The following is a 21,790-nucleotide window of genomic DNA, read 5'->3' as shown; positions in this document are numbered from 1 at the left end:
TCAATTTTATTGAATTATTAAGAATTATTAAGTATTAAAGAAAATAATAACTGAATTATAATAAGAGTAGTCTGTTCGTTGCTCTAAAATATATTTTAGCACTATCTGAATATATTATTTTACTTGCTTAACGGTGTTAAAAAATTGATATAATTGAAATTAAGAATCCAATTAGAACCTTATAAAAAAAAAAAAAAAAAAAAATTGCTAGATTCATACAAAATTAATTTATTGTGCCTTGAAATAAATAACAGAAAGATCGACGTATTATACAAATAGAGGCCAAAAATAGAATAATCTAAATTCTGAAAGAAAAGAATCAGATGATCAGTTTTGTAGTCTGCAATTTTGGTCAGTTTTTAAAGCTGTAATTATTTCTTTCAATAAAATTTAACTAATTTTGCTTTTGTATGATTGATAACTGAATGAACTACTGTAGAATATTATTATATTTAATTAATAATGTAAATAATACAATAATTCAGTGATAACTGAAATTAGCGGATTAAAAAAAATCAAATTATTCACATTTTTTCTTTGTAGCTTCATAGTAAATTTTCAGGAATGTTAATTTATGTTTCAAGCACTACTAATATTGAATCATTACTATATTTATTAGGTAGAGAATTTTAGAAAAACAAAAAAAATTTGAAACTGCTAAAATAGAAAAAAAAATGAAAGGCTTTAAACGCTTTGAAAATTTGTATTGGTCTTTCAAAAATTACCAAATGAATTCTTCAAAATATCGACATCCAAAGGAAACTTGCTCATTAGATACATGGAACAAATGGTTTGAGAACGAAAACATACGTTTGCACGTGATATCTACAATAGATTACAACTGCTTTTGGCGTAAGGTAAAGTTGCATTCCAATATTTTGTATTTATGATTTATTTGATGTTTGTGGTAGAACAGATAAAAATAAGAAATGCTAGTTGTAGCGTTCTATATAATATCGATTTTCTTTTTTAACAGGGTCCATCAGTTCCTCTAACGATCTTTTAAAATTTAGTACTTTCTCATTTTTCCTTTCAAGTGATTTAGAAAAAAATACTTTTTCATAATTATTTTGGTTTAACAAATTATTGCACATTTAAATATATTGCATGATTTTACTTAAAATTATTTTGTTTTTGATCATTCCAGTTAAAATAATTTTGTAGGCCACCTTCTAAACTAAGGTAAGTAATAATACATGGATATTCTATCTATTCAAGAATCATTTGCAAAGTCATTTAAAGTCCACTAAAAAACACTAAATCACATTCTAAATCATTATTTTGTCACTGATATGGATCGATTATTCAAGAGGACAAAATCCATAACTCTGTTTTAGTATATGAGTATTCTTTTGATGCTGATCACTTCAAATAACATGGTGAATTTTTTGTTTTCTAAAATCCATACCGAAATTACTAGAATGTGCGCCTTCACACAAAACATACGAAATAAACTCTTTTAAATAACAAAAATGTACTGTAAATGGATGTTGATATGTTTTTTGTGGATTTTACAATATTTCTAATTATTACATATTAATATTTGGTGTGGATAAAGCAATTTAGTGTCGATTTATGTTACATTTTACCATATTTAGTAGATCAGCTTTATATCTTCTTAGTTTGCAAATGTATTAGTCGAATAAAAGTCTGACTATACAATATTATCGAAATAAAAATATTAATAAAATTTTTGCAGTTAAATATAATGTTAAAAAGACATAAATATGCATACTCTTTCATTTTTAATTTAAAAGTATAATTTAATATTATCATTAATTGTGCATTATTCTTTAATATTATATTAAAATAATATTCCTTTTGAAATATTTTAATGATATATATTTTTTAATTATATTTTATGTTTACAAAACGTTTGCTTTTTTTTAAAAAAGCGTAACAGAATAATGCTATTTCGCATCCTCAACGATTGGCCTTGGAATATACGGCACGACGACTATTTTGATCAAGATTATGATTATTTTAATTTGAATAATTTATTTTTTGAAACGGATGGAGATATTTGGAAAACTTACTATGATGAAAGCTCTGAGGATCTCTTTAGTCTAAATCTTTTGTTCCGAAACTTTACTATACGACCCGAGTGCGATGACTGCTGTATAAATGATTACGGTCCATTTGATTCAGATTATGATCTATGCAATTTTTGTTATTGCTGCAGATATTTACAAAAGTTTCACGATGATCAAACTTCAAAAACTTTATAGTATTAACATAGTAAGAGCTGTAAGACATTAAGAAGAAATTTTAAGTTCCAAATTAACCGTAAGCAAAGATAAACAAAAAATTCAGTTTTACTTCTGCTTTACGAAGCAATTTATTATAGTTTTATTATTGTTTTATTATTGTTTCTTATTATTTTCATTAACTTTTTAGGATTTTATCACTCTACTTAAAATTACTACAAGACACGTGATTTTGCAAATAAAATATTTCATTTCATAATCAATAAAGAATTACATTAGAAATATGATGCTTTTCCAAAAAAATTGATATATAATGTAAAACAATTTTAATACAGATAATACATATCAATATAAAAATCAATATTTTGATATATTCATTTGATCATTAATTTTGTGAACATATGTATTTGTTATTATTACATTATTACAAAATTCATTCAATTAAAGCTGTATCGATTAAAGCTGTATCAATTAAAGCCATACGGTTGAAATAAGTCATTAAATAAAAATATTCGATCAAATTGTAACGCACCGTCAAATTGTTTACTATTTACGTATTGTCGTAAATATTTATCTATTTATTAAAGATAAAACTATTTTATGTTATACTTTAGGTTATACTCAAAATCACATACATTATTATTTTACCGATAATGTCAATTTAAATGTAAAGTACAAGAGTTTTGAGTTAAATATATAGAATTAAGATGACAAATTCACGCTTTAACATAATTAATACTTCGTAGTACAAGTTCGTAAGTTAATACAATCAAATTATTACGTTAATAAGTAAAACATGTAAAATTAAGAGCAATCAATCAATACAAAAAATATTCTACAAAAATTCTAATATGTTTGATTATGTACAACGAAAATAATCTTCTTATAAGTAAATATGCATATATAAGATATTACTTAAATACTAGAATTTTGTAATGTTAAAAATTTTTATATCATGCTTCAAATTTTCAAAATAAGATTTCAGTTAAAATATTAAAATTTTAATACATGTACAATTTAAATATATTTAATTGTTTTTTTCTAAAAGAACAATACAATAACTTAAGTTACATATGCCCATATATATATATATATAGCTTATAATAAAATTTATATCTATTAACTACAAATAATTCTATATATTTAATTTTGTATTTACGCGTTGCCGTATACAATAGCTCTGAAAATATCATAGCGTTGACTAAATAATTTGTAAATTAAATTAGTCGAATAATTAAAATGTTTATGTAATGATTGAATACGCTCTGTAAGCTATCAAAACATTTACTGTCTATTAATAGAAATTAAGCATCGTGTGTATTATTTAATAAATGTTATAAATTTAACTTTTAGTTATATTTTCAGTCTATTAATAATTATTTTTATATAATAATATTAAATGTATAAAAAAATAAAAGCTATTGAAAGATGTAAAATTAGTATTAAATAAAACGATAATATAAAATACAATAAAATAAATTAAACTACATAAAAAAGGAAATTTTTTTTAGATATTTGTATGATTAGAAAATAAGTTTGAATGTGTGTGTACAATAAATTCAAATAGTCCAATTGATAAATGAATATAATATTATTGAGATATAATCTAATGATATATGACTTGATTTTTATGAGACGTATACTTATCAATATATGTTGTTAACTCGAAAAACGTTGTGGGGATATTTAACATATGCAGAGAATTTATAAAAATCTTTAAGAAGCCTGCTAACACGGCTCCGAGCGAGTGTTACGATAACCCACGAAATGTCGATGGGGGGCGGGCGAACGAAACTATTCGTTTAAAACAATTGTCCGTTAGCTTCGACCTAGTCGCTAGCGTCGAACGTAACTTGTGTTTACGTCAGAGGGCAGCGGCGTAGCTATTTGGCTCGGTTCGGCTCGGTTCGGCTCGGTTCGACTCGACTCGGCTCGGCTCACCTCGGCTCGGCTCGTCTCAGCTCGACTCGGCTCCTAGTTGCCGTTAACGGTTCTCGCGACTCCCGGAGTCTTTAAGCTGTGCCAGCGACTTTAGCCGTAGCGCTGCAGCCGCGGTCTCTTTCCGTCTCGTAAATCCCGCTGCAAAATTTCTTCCTACATAACATAGAAAGAACGGTGGCCGCTGCTGCGGCTGCTCTTTATCTATTCTCGTGTGTTATGCTGTGTGCATGCGGTGGCGGCTGCGCACCTACGCTACAGTGTCACTTGGCAGTCGCGGTCGAATCAGTGCGCACCTACATGGTGGCCGACAAAATATGCGTGTGGCTCAAAACAGAATCAGCAGCAGCAGCAGCAGCAGGAGCAGCAGCAGGAGAAGGAGGAGGAGTAGCAGCAACAACTGCAGCAGCTGCGGCAGCGGCAGCAGGAACAAGAGAAACAGAAACTCTAGCAGCAACAACAACAGCAAAAGCATCAGTAGCAGTAGCAGCAGCAGCAGCAGCAGCAGCAGCAGCAACAACAACAGTATCAGCAGTAACAGCAGCAGCAACCGTTGTAGCAGTAACAGCAGCAGTAATAGTTGCGGCAGAAACAGTAGCCTTAACAGCTGCAGAAACGGCCGCTTCGAGATTCCCGTCCTTACGACGTTAAGGCTTGCTAGAGGAGGTGGCCATCAGCTGTGAGATTCGAGTTCCGACGGAGCTCGTCTTAGTCACTGCTCGCCTGTGTATCGCGCGTCTTTCTTTATCCCTCGACTGTGCTCGAGTCATCGGGCCCCCGTAACTGCCGCTGACAACGAGGACGACAACTTCGACGACGAGGACGACGACGACGACGACTATATGGCCTAGCTACGGTATCGCACGCGCGTCCTAACTACCTGAGCGACGACGGCGAGAAAGGGACGCGAACTCTTAACTCTTTCCTCAGCGTCTGTAACTTCCTGATAATAATGGGTCCGTTGTACCTGAGAGTGTGCGCTCGTGTATGTATGTGCGCGTGTTTTTGATCGTTTACTGCTAGTGAGAAAGAGCAAAAGAGATATAGTTGTCGCGGTGGTGGGTGGGAGGGAATAACCGTGTGTTGTTGTTATTTGGTTTTTGAATTTTTAAGCGATCGAAGGAGTAATGAGGAGTGAGACGCTGCTCTGATAATAATAATGTTCGTCCATGCATTGGTGTTAAGTACCCACTGTGTCCCACAGCTTAAATCCTGAGAAAAATAAACGTAAGGGCGCGAGCTCGCTTTGTCTCTGCCGTTGAAAAGGGGTGGAAGGTTTGTTGCTACGGCGTATTACTGCTGCTGATATTCATTATCGTGTGCGTGCCTACGCGTGCGTACGTGTACCCACACATACGTGACGCGCGTGCTGTTTACGTGCGTGTGTGTATTTGGATTGTGTTGGCAGTGGTGTTGCTGCCACTGCTGCTGCTGCTGCCCGCTCCTGCCTCGTCGCTGAGGAGGGAAAGACAAAACGATGTTCGCCGATACGTGTGGTTTCGTCCTCTTTCTTCTGCTTCTCGTACCCTACATTGAGAGCGGTAAGCTTAGACTTATCTCACTTTTTTCTCTTTTTTTTTTATTATTCGTCACAATTTTTCTATTCGCTTCTGATTCTACTGTACTTTTAGAAACTAGTACATAATCAAGTCTAATGTAATAAAGAATTTAAATACATTTGCTAATTTAAAGATTTTTACATACTTATTGAATGTATCTAGATAAACGGTGTATTATTTACTTAAGTTTATTCCGCGATATATTATTGTTGATATAGATTAGTACGTTTGATTTTATATGTAACATACGATAGGATATCAATTGACAAAGGTAAATAAGACACTTTGAAATTCCTTTTTTTAATTGCTTGTTTATTTTTCTTTTTTCTTAATACATATAAAATAAAAATTTCTATTACCAGCTTAAATTTAAGTTATATAATATTTGAAGTACCATTGTTTTGTTTATTCCAACAAGATTCATCTATCAATGTCAATTTATTAAATTTTCTTTCACTTGTATATATTATAATTATAATATATTTATATCTTTTATTGGTATATATTTTTCTTAAAATAATTTTATTATTACGTTGATGGTTGTTGCAGTTAATCAAATGTTTTCTACTATCAAAATTAATGTATTGCTGTTATGTTACTTTTGCTAGTGACTTTGCATTAGTATGATGGAATTATATGGTTATATAATTAAGAATTATTAAAAGAATGATGTAGTATGTATCATTATATTATTCAACTAAGTAATACCTATTGTATAAATATATAAAAATAAAATAAAATATAATATAAAAATAAAATATAAAAATAAAGAGCAATGAATAAATATTTAATTAACATTTTCCCCCCTAATTATGGCATGAACAGTAAACGATTTAATATTTAAAATAAACTGCAGGTCAAATGTATTCATATACATTAATGTATTCGAGAGTTATAGATAAAAATGAGAAAGTAACATCAGATCCCAGTAAATATTAAAAAAAATTATAATAATATTAAATATTATTAATATTAATTTAATAGTGTTGAATCACATTAAAGCTCGTAATAGTGGATACATTTATATTATAAAATCAAAATTTTTATAAAATAATTGTATATTATTAGACTTTAAAAAATGAATTTTTCAAAATAAATAATATATTGTACAATATTTTCCCATATTAGGTGAAACTTATCAAGATTCTTATCTTGTATACTAGTTAGACGGAAAGTAAATTTTAGTATAACAAAGAAAGTATATTTATTTCTTTGTTTTAATGTAATTCACAAACATTGTGTATATTGTAAACGTAATTATTATTCATTTTCAGCTTGTAAAAAAAATATGACCAGCAGAAATATTGAACAGAGTTCAATGAGAGAAAACGATAAAATGATTGGGTAAAAAATTATTGTGGGTATTGGGAAAAGGCGAATAAGAAAATAGTTTTTAAATATTTTATTAAAAATTTTAGTTTGTTTCAAATGAAATATTGGAACAATAGTAACTCGATTTCTATGATTTACTCTTACTTTAATTTGATATCTCAATGTTAGTATTAATTTATGTTTTTTTTTACCAAAATTAAAATACTTTGGAGATTTTAAACATAATACAATTTTATAATAATTTTCTAAGTGAAAGTGATATATAAATAGATAATTATAAAGAAGGTTCATATTAATAAGAAAAAAATTTAATATAAAATTCATAAAAAAATATTTTAGAACAAATACTGTAAAAAAGATAAAATAATTATTAAACTTTAACTAGATGTATTTCAGTAACAGAAATTTCTCTTCGAAAAATATGAAAAATTTTATCTGTAACTGTCTTACAATGGCACTTATAATTAGTTATGTGTAACAATAAAATGGAAATTATAATATTATATTTATGAATTTTTTTTTAAATTTGTATACATAAATTTTAGAAAATATATTATTTTGTATAACTTTATATATTTTAATTTAATGAAATACAAATAATATATTCATGTTTTATCTATTTGTGTATTTTATTCATGATGGCAGTTTTTAAAGTGCTTCCTTTAAAATGTTACAAATACAAAATTATCAAACGTATATCGAAGCCTATACATTTAAATTTATAATAAACCCTTTTTGCAAGTTTTTTTTATTTATTATGTGATAATATATTCCTTTCCGAAATTTTTTATTTATTTATATGAATATAAAGGGATCATGTATTTCTTATATTTCAAATATTTTCTTATTAATTGTGTTAACATTTTAATAATATTAATACATTCTTATTAAATATGCTAATTCTGGACTTCACGTGCATTCCAGCAAGTAGATTTTTAGTAGATATTATGAAATTTTTAAATATTTATAATCAAATTATTTTCATTTTATTCTGAATGAATTTATTATATATATATATATATATATATATAGAGCAGGTGGTTGAAATTATTAAGAAATACTAAAATAATTAGTTATACATTGTAAGTATGCATAAAAACAACAAAAATAATATATATATATATATATGATATAATTTCTTAAACATTGAATGAAACTAATAAAAAATTTGATTTATGCATAATTTTTACTAATATTGTAAATGATATAAATAAATTGTATTAAATATTACAGCATCTCATACGAAATACTTTTTATGAATTTGAGCACAGATTTATTCAATAGAATATTCATAGAATACATCGAGTGTATTAGTCAATGATATAGTGCTAAATATGGGAGGTACAAATTTGAGGATGAAAATGAATATAACAGAAATTCTGGATTGGCAGGCAGGAAACGGGCAATTGCAATATAATTTGGAAAAAAAGATTATAAAAATTGATTTGTTAATCTTTAACAAGACAAGGCTTGAATGTCTAGAAAAGAGTTGTATTTAGTAATTGTACATAGGGCTTTGTGCTTCAAAGTAGAACGTTTTAAATTACTTAATGTTAAAAAAGTTCACTGCCTTCATTTTATTAATTTTTATAGAGCAAAAAGTATGAGTTAATAGAACCTTGAAAGAATTTTTTGTGTCAAAATAGTATTTTTTTTTGCATAGTTGAAAATAAATTTTATATTTATATTTTTTATTTAATTTTCATTTCAATTAAAATATACAAAAAAAATAATAATTTTCTTATAGTATGTTTCAAATATATTATTTTGGAAAATATTTATAAATTAAATAAAAAATGAAAAGACTATTTTGAATAAATTTTCTAAATACATTTGAACTTTAATGAAAGTCTATATATATATATATATATATATATATATATATATATATATATTTTTTTTTTTTAAATCATAAATTGAATAATTGTTTAAAGACGTTAACTTGAATACTTGAAACATTCAGATTCTATAGTTGTCAGGACATGTGCGACAGACGTACGTCCTCATGCGCAAGTATTCATGAATCATTTCCCAAATAGTATGGTGACAAACTTCAAAAACGTTTAATCATGTACATGTACAAGTTGACATCGTGTTATTATGAGATTAGATGCTGCAAGTTATGTTATTATTCAGTCAAGCATAGAAAAATGTAAAAAAGTTTTGTAATATTCAATAAAATTATTATCGGGTCGGATAATTTTTTTGATATATTTTTGTGTTAATACCATGAATAACATGATTATTATTTACATATTTCAATGTAGTGTTGAGCGATTGCGTTATATGATACTTTTTTATCAAATGTCGTTGCCTTTGCACGACAAAATGTTGTTGTTCATAGTTATAAAACAAATCCGTCATTCTCAATATTATTGTAAATTTAGTTTACATAATAATTACTCAAATTAAATTCTGTTTTAGATTTATTGATATCCCCATATAAAAATTTTTAGTTTATATTAACACATATTTATTTTACTCGATCCTCTCCCTCACTCATATATACATATATATCTATTAAGCAGCAATTGTACAGCAAATAGAAGATAAAATATTTATATACTAATTTATAATTGCTCATTCAGCGATTATTACGTCCATTTCTAAATTATTAATATTGAAAAGTTTGATAAAATATAAAAATCATTAAATTAATAACTTACTGGTCTATTTTTACAATCAGAATATGATGGAAATTTTTATAAGTATTAAAGAATTTTATGGCTTAAAAATATACTTTCCTTCATCATATTATTTATATGCAAATGATAGTTTATTGTAAGCCCTTCATGCATAAAATTTTAAATTTATAAAACTAGAGATATTTTGAAAATATAATTACTTAACATAAAAATAATTTATTATAAATAATATTATCATAACTTTATTATAAATAGTAGAATCATTTACTAATCATCATACATGATAAATTCATACATAATATTTATATTTATATTTTATATATGTGTTAATATATATACACTAAAATAATTAACATTTAAAAAATGTAATATGTGAATATAAGATATGAAATAAATAAGTATATTTGTGTTGCGATTAAAACGGTTAATGTATGAAAGCAAAATAGCTAGTCATCGATTTCATAAACAACACCATATACCAGATTTTCTCCTAGATGGCTTCTAATAATATTTTTAACTATATTCGTCCATGCTAAAATATGTACTATTATGTGCTCATAGACGAACAATCAAATTTCATGCGTATCGTATTATTGAGTTGAGAAAGTGAACTACATTATCCAATTTTCAACTCATTAAATGTTTTAGAAAGTAATAAATAAACAGAGGATCTATTATATATATTTTTATTTGTTATTTCTTAAATACTTTAGATATGTGTGTGTGTGTGCGCGTGTGTTGATATAATGAAAATTTAATTAAAAATAAGTTAAACCGTGTATTTTATTAATTTTAAATGTTTTAAAAAGTGAAGTTTTATACATTTTATATTTATATTTATATAAGTTGCGAATTAATTAAATGCATATTACGATTATTTACAATCATGTAATTAATGTGAATGTATAATTGTAAATTTATTTATTAATTTTTTAAATAATTTATAATAAATAAGTAACTATGTGAATTAAATGGTGGAGTAAATACAGTCCCAATATAAATTAAAATTATTTTTAAATAATGATATTGTTTTTTAAAGACACGTTTGTGTAACTAGGATACACAAGATCCTTTGGCTCTTCCCTGAGGTAGTCTCGATGCCTGGAAGAGCAAGTCGAATTGCTTGATCCGCTAGGAATGTCGAGTAGGAACTTCAGCAGAGTGTGTATCTCTGAATACGAAATAACTGAGAATAATATGAAATCCTACAACTTTGGAAATTCAGAATATCTAAAATTGCAGAGAATCTTGTGTGCATTAACGCCAAACTAGCATATAATTTCCGTGATCTGGGCACAGATTTTAAATTTTCTTAAAAATAGATTTTCTGAAATGAATTCTTGCAATTAGATGTTTCTTTTTTATTCATCCCGTAGGCAAGTTTTAACTTATACCTAGGAATTAATTAAAAAGTAAAGGATTGGTGAATTTTTATGGTACCTATAATTAGGGCGAAAACGAAGTCAGCCATTTGCATGTTCTGCATATTTAAAATATTGACTTTCAGTTAATATCAATAATATATTAAAAAGTAGAAAAAGACTATCTTTAACTTAACATAAAAACAAAATATATGATAAAAATATAAATTGAAATTTTTGCAATGAAAATAATTTTATTTTATAGTTACTAAATGGTAATTTTGTATTTATTTTAGTACATACTTAGTTAAATTTTAAGAAAAACAATGTACATCTTTAACTGTAAACATCTATTATTTTGTATAGAAGTTAATACTGCTTTGGTCAAATAAAATGTGATTCTATCCAATAGATTACAGTATAAAATAAATAAAATTGTGTTTCTAAAAATCTAAAATTCTTTTGTTTTTTAAAAATTATTACTTATTACTTATTACAACAGTATGACAGCAACAAGTAATATGATATTATAAGCAAGTAAATGATAAATATGATATCTAAACAAGTCAAACCAACTAAGCATAGAAACTTAAATTAACTTTTCTTACATTTTTTATTTTCAGTTGCTGCAATTAAAACTTAAAGGATAAATAATAAATACATTTTTTATGAAATATAAATATTACGGTATATAATATTAATAAACACGTATTATTATAGTATAGTAATATAATCTATCTACATCTACAGCTTTATGTATCGGAAATTTAAAAAAAATTTTTTGTTCATTTCATTTTTTCAAAATTCTTTAGACAATGTAGTAAATTTCTAATTCTAGTCTATCGCCAATTTATAATGAAATTTCCTTGTTCACGCAATCGATGCAGAACCTGTTACCATAACAAACTGCTTGCCTAATTCAATTCCACTTTTATACTTTATATATTTTCATTCATTGAAATATAACTTTAATAACTGTCATTCGCTATTGATCAACTTTATTACAAATAATTATGGTATTATTTATTTCATTGGTTTATTTATTACATATATATATATATATATGTGTGTGTGTGCGTGTGTATATGTAGCAATTGATTTTTTTTTCGTATTTCGCAATATGTCAGCGATATGAAGCAATATTTACGCATTATTATACAATTATTCTACATATTTTATAACTTTTATTGACTTACATATGGGCTATCATCAAGTAAAGTTTTTGAGGCTGAGTTGTTTAAAACGATTTAAAATACCGATGCTAAAATTATAACTACAATCAATCGTATAAACCAAATAAAAAATAAATTATTTGCTTTGTTACATTGTAGCTATTATTATTGTCATTATTAACTAGTTATTATTAACGGTACCTAGTAATTTATATAATAATCGAATATGTTAAAAAATATAATAGCTTTATATAAATTTCAGAAATTTTTTTTTAAATGAATAAGATTCTTATAAATTTTCTGATTTATACTTTTATACCAATAAACATATTACACTATTTTGAAGGTTTTCAAGATACTATATAAAAAATATGTAATATATTTAAAATTAAAATAAAAAAGAAGCAAATTATGATTTTAGATAAAAAATTATAAATAAAATAAAAAATGTTTTAATTTATTTCTCTGAAATAACCATCATGGCACAATAGTTTAGAGATTATCCATATTTGGAAGTGAAGTAGTGGAGTAAGGAAGAAAACGTCGGTGAATTAGTGTAATAAAAATTATAAAATATTAATTCAAGGTAATATTCTCGTAGCGTTTTAAGTTCGGTGACCCATGTTTCATCGAGCGTAACTCCGAAGTCGTGAGAATAGCGCCATTTTCCTATCTCTTGGTCTCGCTAATTATTTCGAATACAAACCTTTCTACGGCATACAATGTCATTGGTAATTAATTATAGACTTTGTATTCGCTTTTTTTAGTTTCTATGCTTTTTTGTATTTATTGTATTTTTGTTTCTTTTAAAATACAATGATTTATAGAGATCGCGATGGGTATACTTTTAATTATTCAATATCGATCGATCGAAATATTAATAAAAAATTGAGAATCGTGTTCTAGAAATGAAATGATTTATCTTACTTAAGGGATGCATAGAGAAGTTTTTTACATCTAGTAAATTCTGTTTTATTTCTACATGAATATTACATGTGTATATTATTATGTTATATGATAGTATTTATAATTTATAATTAAATGATATTATAAAATATAACTTAAAAATAAAATTTATTAGACAATATTAAAAAATAATTTAAATTATTTAGCAAAAATTATATTCTCAAATACTTTATGCAATATAACTCAATTATTATATGTATTATACTCATAATAATTTATATCAATGTTTAATTTTTATTTTGTATCAAATTACTTATTTCATTTAAATCTTAATTCATTCATTTCATTTAATCTCATTATTTAAATCTACCATTAAAAATATAAATATGAAAAATATTTCAAAAGAATTGAAAATCAGTGTTGCCGTCATTTAGAATTACGTACTTTATTTTATGAAAACTAGTTCAACGTAGAATTTTGAAAATTATTTAATGTAATTCAATATATGATGCAAATTTAATATTTTGATATGTATTAGATAGAATTATTCTATGTGAAAAAAAAATTTTCTTCGTGTTAGCAATTAAAAAATGCATATAATTTATAAGCATCATAATTATTTATACGATAAATGGTATTTCTTTGTAATAATATGAAATAGTTTTAATACAAGATAATAATATCTATATTTATGAAAATATCTTACATTATTTAGTACAAATAGCATTTAAAATAAAACATTTTGTATGAAAATGATTAACTCTCAACAATTATTTTTAAGTTAGATACATGCAATATGTTAAAATAATGATAGTACAGAAGTAGATGATGTGCAAATGGACTACGCTTCAATTAACGATGGAAAATTTGATCAAATACCATCTCTAATATTATGATAGATCGCTGTTTTAAATTAATAAGTCAGATAAGACTGTCGATTGATTTCTCCAAGTAACGGAGAATTACTTCGCTTTGGCAAGTAATGATACCGAGTAAGGGAATCGATCAACTTAATTTGTTACTGTAGTCATGTTTACGTATTGTCGACTATGTGTAGCTCCATCGTTTATTTGTTATGTAAGTTTGTCTGTTAGTCCTTGATAAATTATGTCATTATGCAAATTTCGAATTCTACTTATCTATTACCTAATGTGTCAAACAATTAATCAAATTAATGAAATTTCAAACTTAAAATTAAAATTAATTTCAAACAATTAATGAAATTATAATATGACATGATTTGATAAGATGGAATCATACTTAAATAAATAATATAAAAAATATGGAATAATTTTACTACCAGAAAGAAAATATAATACAAATTTAGTCAACTAGTCACAATAACATATTATTAAATAATAATTTGTTTTTTAAATAATTATCATATTATCAATGTCTAAATATCATATTTTTGTTATTACTCATTCGTAAAAATTATATGTATAAAAATCGTATATTAGTATACATTAGTATATATTAGTTCAAATAGTATAACATTAAATTTAAATTCATTATTCTATACTTTACCAAGCACCACGTTTTTTATAGTACTAACCGAAATCCATCGTTTTCTTAAGTTTCTATTTAAATTTTATATGGATCTAATAATTAGATCTTATTATCAATTTTTTTTATTACGACGATATTTGCAATAAAATAGTTTATTGTCAGCATTAAATTTTTTTCAAAGCAACGCATTGAAATGTCAATGTGAACGGTAATCGCCTTCTCTCCTTTCTATGTCATTTGTAAGACCAATACTCAATTAATTTAATCCTTAGGTAAATGATAAGGCGCCTAAGGCGCCTCTAATATGTGCGTTCACTTCAATCAGAATCAGAAAAATGCCTTCACTTATACAGATCAACATTTATCGAATACGTTCATCGATTTTTCCGCGCAATTGCTACCGAAATGCGATTTTTTGAAACTTTATAAGATATAGGCAACATTCTAACCCATTTAATAATCAATTGTAAAACTATAGAATTGTAAAACTATATATATAATTATGGAAGTACAAGTTCCCATAAAAATTATTTTAAAAAATCCATCTAATTTTTGTAATTTTAAATGAAGTTATTAATTAAAATTTTATTATCTAAATAATAATATTAAAAAAACTATTATTAATTGCATCTATGACATCGTACTGAACTATTTATTTATAAACTTGATAATTAATATATGTAAAAAAAATAAAATTCTAATATCCCCATTAATATGATAACTGATTTAGTATTGAAACAATTTTCATTTTATTTGAATTTTTTGATGTATTTAGTACTCTTAATTAATGTAAAGCTACTCATTATTTTTTTTACTCATACACGTAAGTACTACTACCTGATACACATATTCTAGGAAATATTATTTGGGCGTACCTAAGCTTCTTAATTTGAAATTGAAATTGTACTGTTAAATTATTGGAAATATTGTTATTTTTATAACATGCTATTATATAATATTTATAAATACAATTATATTAGCAAGGTAAATGTTATTTAGTTATCATGAACATTATGAGATAGCTTGGATATCATTGTTACTCAACATTATTACGTTTATCTTTATTCACACAAACTTTTTTTAAATATACTTAGGTATAATTGTATGTACATATATATATTTTTTTATATGTGCTTTATAATATAAAACATACATAACAGCTGTTATGTATAGTGTTCCCGTTTCATATATTTAATATCGCAGGAGTATGTTATATATATATGCCCTTATTTCTTATTTAACTCCTATATAATTTTCTGTCCTCATCGCTGTTGGTTTCTCTCTCACTAAACATATTTTTCTTTCCTAATTTATTTTTTTCTATATCTTCTTTATTTATATTTTCATTACTTATAATTACCTTTGCTTTAATAGTTTTATCCATTTCATCTTCATTTCATACTGTGAGTAATCAGTTTTAATGTTTGTATAAAAGTAAATGTGAATTAAGATGAATATTTATTGAACTATAAAAAAGTTTCTATGTTGTAGATAGAACTTAATTTGTTTAATTTTTTCATTTACACTTACATTTCTATATTCATGTATATTTTTGTATTTTTACTCAATTTTATACAAATCGACGAATACATTTTAACAACTAAACAATTACTGAAATCTTCTATTTTTTTTAGATATAATATCAATATAGAATAGCGTGAAATTACATATCATGTTTTAATTCTTAAATTCCACACATATAAATTTTTATTATTTTTTTTTTTTATTTATTTTTTTTCTTTTATGAATAATAGTGGTATTACAAAGTAAATATTTTCAAATATCAACGATTTCATATTATAAAATTGTTTGCTAAATTTTGAAAAATACTTTTCTATTATTAAAAATATATGATTGGATTTTTATCAACAATACTATTTTATTATAAAATTATGATTAATTTTTATATGACGCAAAATATACGCAGAAAGATATTTGAATCAAACATGTGAACCTATAATTCAATAACATATTAATATTCCTCTTGAAGTATTTATAATATATGTAGTTTGATACATTATTATTATATGGTATTATTAATATATAAAATTATTGTGACAATTTATATCCCAAATAGTTGATATATTTGTTCAAAAAATTGTGTCAGCAAATATATTTGAAATTAAATTTAATCTTTTTACATCAAAATCGTTGCGATGTGAATCTTAATCGCCTCATAATGATTGAACTTCATTCTCGGAAAAATAACATTGAAGCTAAATAAATGATGTATCAGACTAGTAGAAAAAATGATGTAACTATAAAAACGTTGTAGCAAACGTAATACTTCAGGTATTAATCTATTATCAATAAAAGGAAGAAATGATTTTATACTAAGTTCGTAATAAAGTTAGGCTGGTCCGGTTGCATGGCTCGTTGAGTAAATAGGTTGCATGTCGTGCTGATGTGTAGCGGTTTGCATAAATGTCGCACTGCCCTTGTGTATTATATACATACCACATTGTGCGCATTATTTGCGGCGTAGATTATTGGCTGCTGTTATAGACAGAAAACGACGATGTTGAATCAATTGAAAAAATTGAAGCCATTCCGAATATATTAAATCATGTGCAAGTTTATGCGAGACAAATTAAATTATTTAATTTGAGATTTAATTAAATATTAAATATTATGTTAATATGTTTGTTTTTCAACAATTTTTTCATTATTTTCATAAAACAAATTTTTTTTATAAATTATTAAAAAATTATCTTTTATAATATATTATACGTTATTGCGTAAATTACTATAGAAATACTCTAATTTTTAAATCGTTTCCTTCATTTTTCTTATAAACTTTAGCTTCTATATATAGCAAACATTTCAAATCGATAAAACCAATATTTATGCCTGATTATTTCAAGTAAAAAAATTATTTTCTATAATAGAAATTCACTTACAATGTGTACGATATCAGCACCATTTATTCAAATCATATTTTATATTTTTTATATATTATGCGTGTGATTTGATTGATATTTGGAAAGATTATATGTTAGTATCACAATCATATTCTATTTTGTTCAAGATCGTAAATTTTCTTTCCCTCCCTCACTCTGTTTTTCTCGCGCGCGTGTGCATAAGTATATAAAATTACCCGTGCATTTTGACATCGTAGGTATAATCCAAGAGGTGATTTGTTATCTTAGAATAGCAGACATTAACTGCAAACGTAATTCAAAGGCATTCCCTTTAAGAATCGCTTTCAGAACTTAACCCTAACGAAGCATCAAACTTCGACTCTCGGCAACCGTATGTGCACAATACGACGCTGATCGATACTCCTTATTTTCTTTTGAAAAAGTTTATTAATGATTATCATCGTTTTTTTTTTGTTAAATATTTTTTAAATATTAAAGTTCAATTATTCTTATGTGTAGTGTTACATTATTGTACGCATGCATAAGCAATGAATGTTATTATAATGAATACTTTACACAATTCTATGAGTCATTGTTATTTATAGGATTTTAAGAGTTACAATTTTTTACGAATTTAATAAAATATTTTATGCTTATAATGATAAGATAAGAGAATATTGAGTTTCACTTATATGTTAATAATATATATGGGTAATATGGATAATTTTTTAAAAGAAAAATCAACAACCGTTGCGTTCTGTATTGTTATAGAAATATAGTAAGTTTGAATTTTATTGACCCGTAAAAATTGTAATTACATTAATACAATAAAATTTAATGACGCGTCTTGAATAACTTCTTTCATATTCACTTACAGAAATATTAATATTGAAGTTGTAAATAAATAGATTTCACCCACGGGTGTTTGTAAACGCGTAAAAATGTGGAAATTTTAACGATATTCTTGTTTTATCTGTTTTATAGTGTCTTACTCAATTAACATGAATCTCATGTTTTATCATAAAATTGAATACATTTAAAGGTTTTTTTTATTAATAATAATATGGTACTAAAATTATAAACGAACAGCCTCGTTTATTTTGTTAAGAAAAGTAATTCAAATGTGCTGTCATGTATTAGATGCTTTTGATATTACGTTATAAGCAAGACATTAATTTAATTCCAGACGTAAAATACCATCGCGTAAAAATTTTAATAAAATGTTTAATAGCATAAATACAAAGAATTTATTTCTAAAAGTTATAGTTCAAAGTTTACTCGAAATGTTAAAGAGTTTTGATATACTTTTATTGTAATTTTTATGTTATTATTGTTTCGTTAAATTATTTATTAAGTAGGATTTTTAGCAATGGAATGATTCACAATAGTGATGTACGAAGATTAAAACATTTTACAACTATCGTTTCTATTTTCTAAATTTAATAAAATGTAAATTATCTAGAACAACTATAATACACGTACAAAATTCAGAACGATAACAAAATATGGGTGCATTGAGATATTATATATGCTACTTGTTCTCAAAACTAATTTCACTTTCTTATATACGAATCAGGCTTATCTTTATACAAATTTCATTATAAAAAGCTAATATACATGATTATGTATAGAATCTCTTATTTCTGCATTAATATTGTGTAAAGAGATTCTTTAATATCCTCTTATTTTATATAAAAGTATAGAGATATTGTTTCATTTAGTTACATTTTAATATGTATATCTTCAACGTTGCGCGATTACACTGAAGATGTGAAGAATTAAACTTGTAAAAAATATTATAGATAATAGATATATAATTAAATTAAGATGCAACTGTTAAGCTGGTATGTATAATAAAATTAATCTGTGTTGAATTGTATATTAAAATTGGTAAAAGTTAAATGTTGAAGAATATTATGGAAATCATGATGGCATTTCGTCAAGTCCTCCCTACTTATAAATGCAAATCCTTTTTCTAACTTTACTGAACAAAAATATCGATTCCTTGAATTTATTAATATTGGAAGCTTCGCCGTCGCTTCAATTAGGAAATGGTTTATCGATCCTTTTCAATGAAAGCGCGACGGAGTATTGCAGAACTATTTTACATGTAAAATATATTTATGTGTTAATATATATTTATTGTCCTATATTACTTATGTGAAGAGTAATTTACATTAAAGAATTATGTTGCTTTGAAATTTATTCTTATCAACTAAGTTTGGACGATCGATAATAGACACGCTAATATTTAAATTAAAGGTAATATATTAATTCTAATAAATTTTTAGCTGCTATAAATAGTAATAAAAAACAATATATCTTCATTAGTTTAAACCCAATAATAAAAAATTATCAAAAAATTATTTTTTACTTTTTATCTATTCATTTAACGTTGTATTTTTATTTTCACTTGCGAACGTCGAGACCCTAGAAATATATTAGTTTTTTTTATACATATATAGTTATCGCTTACAGTTTTGCAGTTAAGTTAATATATAAAATAAAATAATTATTCATGCCTAGCTTCTCGCAAATCTTCAATTTATTATCTTTAGTTATTCCTAGATGAATCTATTTTTATTCCTAAACAACTCTATTATAAGTATTTGTACATCAAGTAAGTGATATCATTGACTCGTGAAATCATTAAAATTTAATCGTCTAGAGATTTCATGAACATATAAATTTTAATGGAGTTATTCAATATGTTAATTCGGTTACACTTATTTTTTAAATATTTAATATAGAACACAAATTATTAATCTTAATATGATTATATACCCGTAAAATTAAATTATAGTATTGATTATTGTTTAGAAGTTTAATCAAATATATTATAAATTGTATTTTAAGTTACTTTAATTCAGTTAAACTGATTTAATAAAACTCTAATTATTATTTATCAAAATAAAATATATATATATACATTTTCAATAATTTATATCGAATTCTGTAATCAATATGTATTATATAATCATCCAAAACAAAATTTCTTTCTTTGTATTGAAAATAAATTTTATCTAAAAAATTTAGACAATATTAATAATCGAATAATATGAAAAACATTATGGAAAAGACAATAACATATAGTTATATTTTATTATACTTACAACTATGATATTTTCGATTTCTTTATTGCGATTATGTATAGTTAGTAATTTTCCTTTTTATAATTAGAAATAGTTTACTTTATTATCCAATATTAATAAATATTGAAATTGAATTTTAGAGTTACAATGATGTAATATCGAAATTTTAGAAAATGTAGATTATTAAAATAATTTCATTTTGAAATATTATTCTTTATTTTTATATTTATATTTTGGTTTTTCCATCGGGATTAAATAACAATAAATTTAAAATCGATACCTTTTCAAATTATATCGATAAAGTATAAGTAAGATTATTATAACAAATCATTCATATAATAAATATTTCATAATTTTACTCAGATCCTTACTAACTTTATTATAATTTAGAATTTTTTACTTGCAAAACATTCAATATCATTTCAATATCTTATTTTATGTATACCTACATTACGTCCGCTATCGATAATATTGATTTATAATAAGCATTAGTAATACCATTAGTAATATTAATTTAATACCATTTTTTAAACATGGAATTAGAGAAATAAACTTATTAGAAATTTTTTATTTTTATGATCTAGTAATTTTTAAAACAATGAGTAAGTCTGGAATAAACTTTTATGTTTAAAAAAATCAATTGAATTATTTTTTCTGCTATACAAAATTTAAATTAAAAATCTAAATTTATTCCTAATAGATTTAATTTATCTTAAGTGAAATAATTTATCAATGTACATGAGATTATTAAAATTAAAACAATGTATGCCATTTTAAATGGAAAATCTTTATATATTAAAGAGATATCCTTAACTTCTTCTTTTTTTTTTAACTTATTTTACAATTTTAAAATTAGTTAAAAAAAACTTTAATAATAAATAAATAATAATAATAATAATAAAATTAATAATAATAAACTTTATAATTAAAAGCATCGTATGAAATTTTGGTAACCAAGAAATCGAAAAATAATATTTGTAAAATGAAAATCCTTTTTAAAAATCAAAAGAAGATATTTTATCAATATATTTGTAACAAAATTATGATTACTTATAAATTATGTATATTATGTAAATAACAAGTATGTAGAAAAAAATGGAAAATAAGGAGCATCAGTAGAGATAGTAATGTATGATTTCCAAGTGTGTCTGCACATTGTACAGATATCTAACAGAGATAAATTAAGTACAGTATAGTAGAACTTTCCC

General features: G+C 24.7%; 2 protein-coding genes across 2 annotated transcripts in view; both read left to right on the top strand.

Annotated features, from left to right (window-relative positions):
* The first annotated feature begins 682 nt into the window (after window positions 1-682).
* LOC105360680 (uncharacterized) lies at window positions 683-2,268 on the top strand. Its single transcript, XM_011497649.1, has 2 exons — window positions 683-857; window positions 1,896-2,268. The coding sequence occupies exons 1-2, from the start codon at window positions 729-731 to the stop codon at window positions 2,226-2,228; spliced, it is 462 nt and encodes a 153-aa protein (XP_011495951.1). The 5' UTR covers window positions 683-728; the 3' UTR covers window positions 2,229-2,268.
* Window positions 2,269-4,995: 2,727 nt separating this feature from the next.
* Window positions 4,996-21,790, top strand: part of kuz (zinc-dependent metalloprotease kuz) — a 67,398-nt gene continuing 50,603 nt past the window's right edge. The window contains exon 1 of the mRNA XM_011503397.1: window positions 4,996-5,686. Within this exon, the coding sequence (XP_011501699.1) occupies window positions 5,623-5,686 (64 nt within the window). The 5' untranslated portion in view covers window positions 4,996-5,622. The remainder of the gene's footprint in view (window positions 5,687-21,790) is intronic.

The sequence above is a fragment of the Ceratosolen solmsi genome, unplaced genomic scaffold (genome assembly GCF_000503995.2).
Source record: "Ceratosolen solmsi marchali unplaced genomic scaffold, CerSol_1.0 scaffold10, whole genome shotgun sequence".
Lineage (NCBI taxonomy): Eukaryota > Metazoa > Arthropoda > Insecta > Hymenoptera > Agaonidae > Ceratosolen > Ceratosolen solmsi.
Note: the sequence above shows the minus strand (reverse complement) of the source record. Positions and strands in the feature narration are given on the sequence as shown.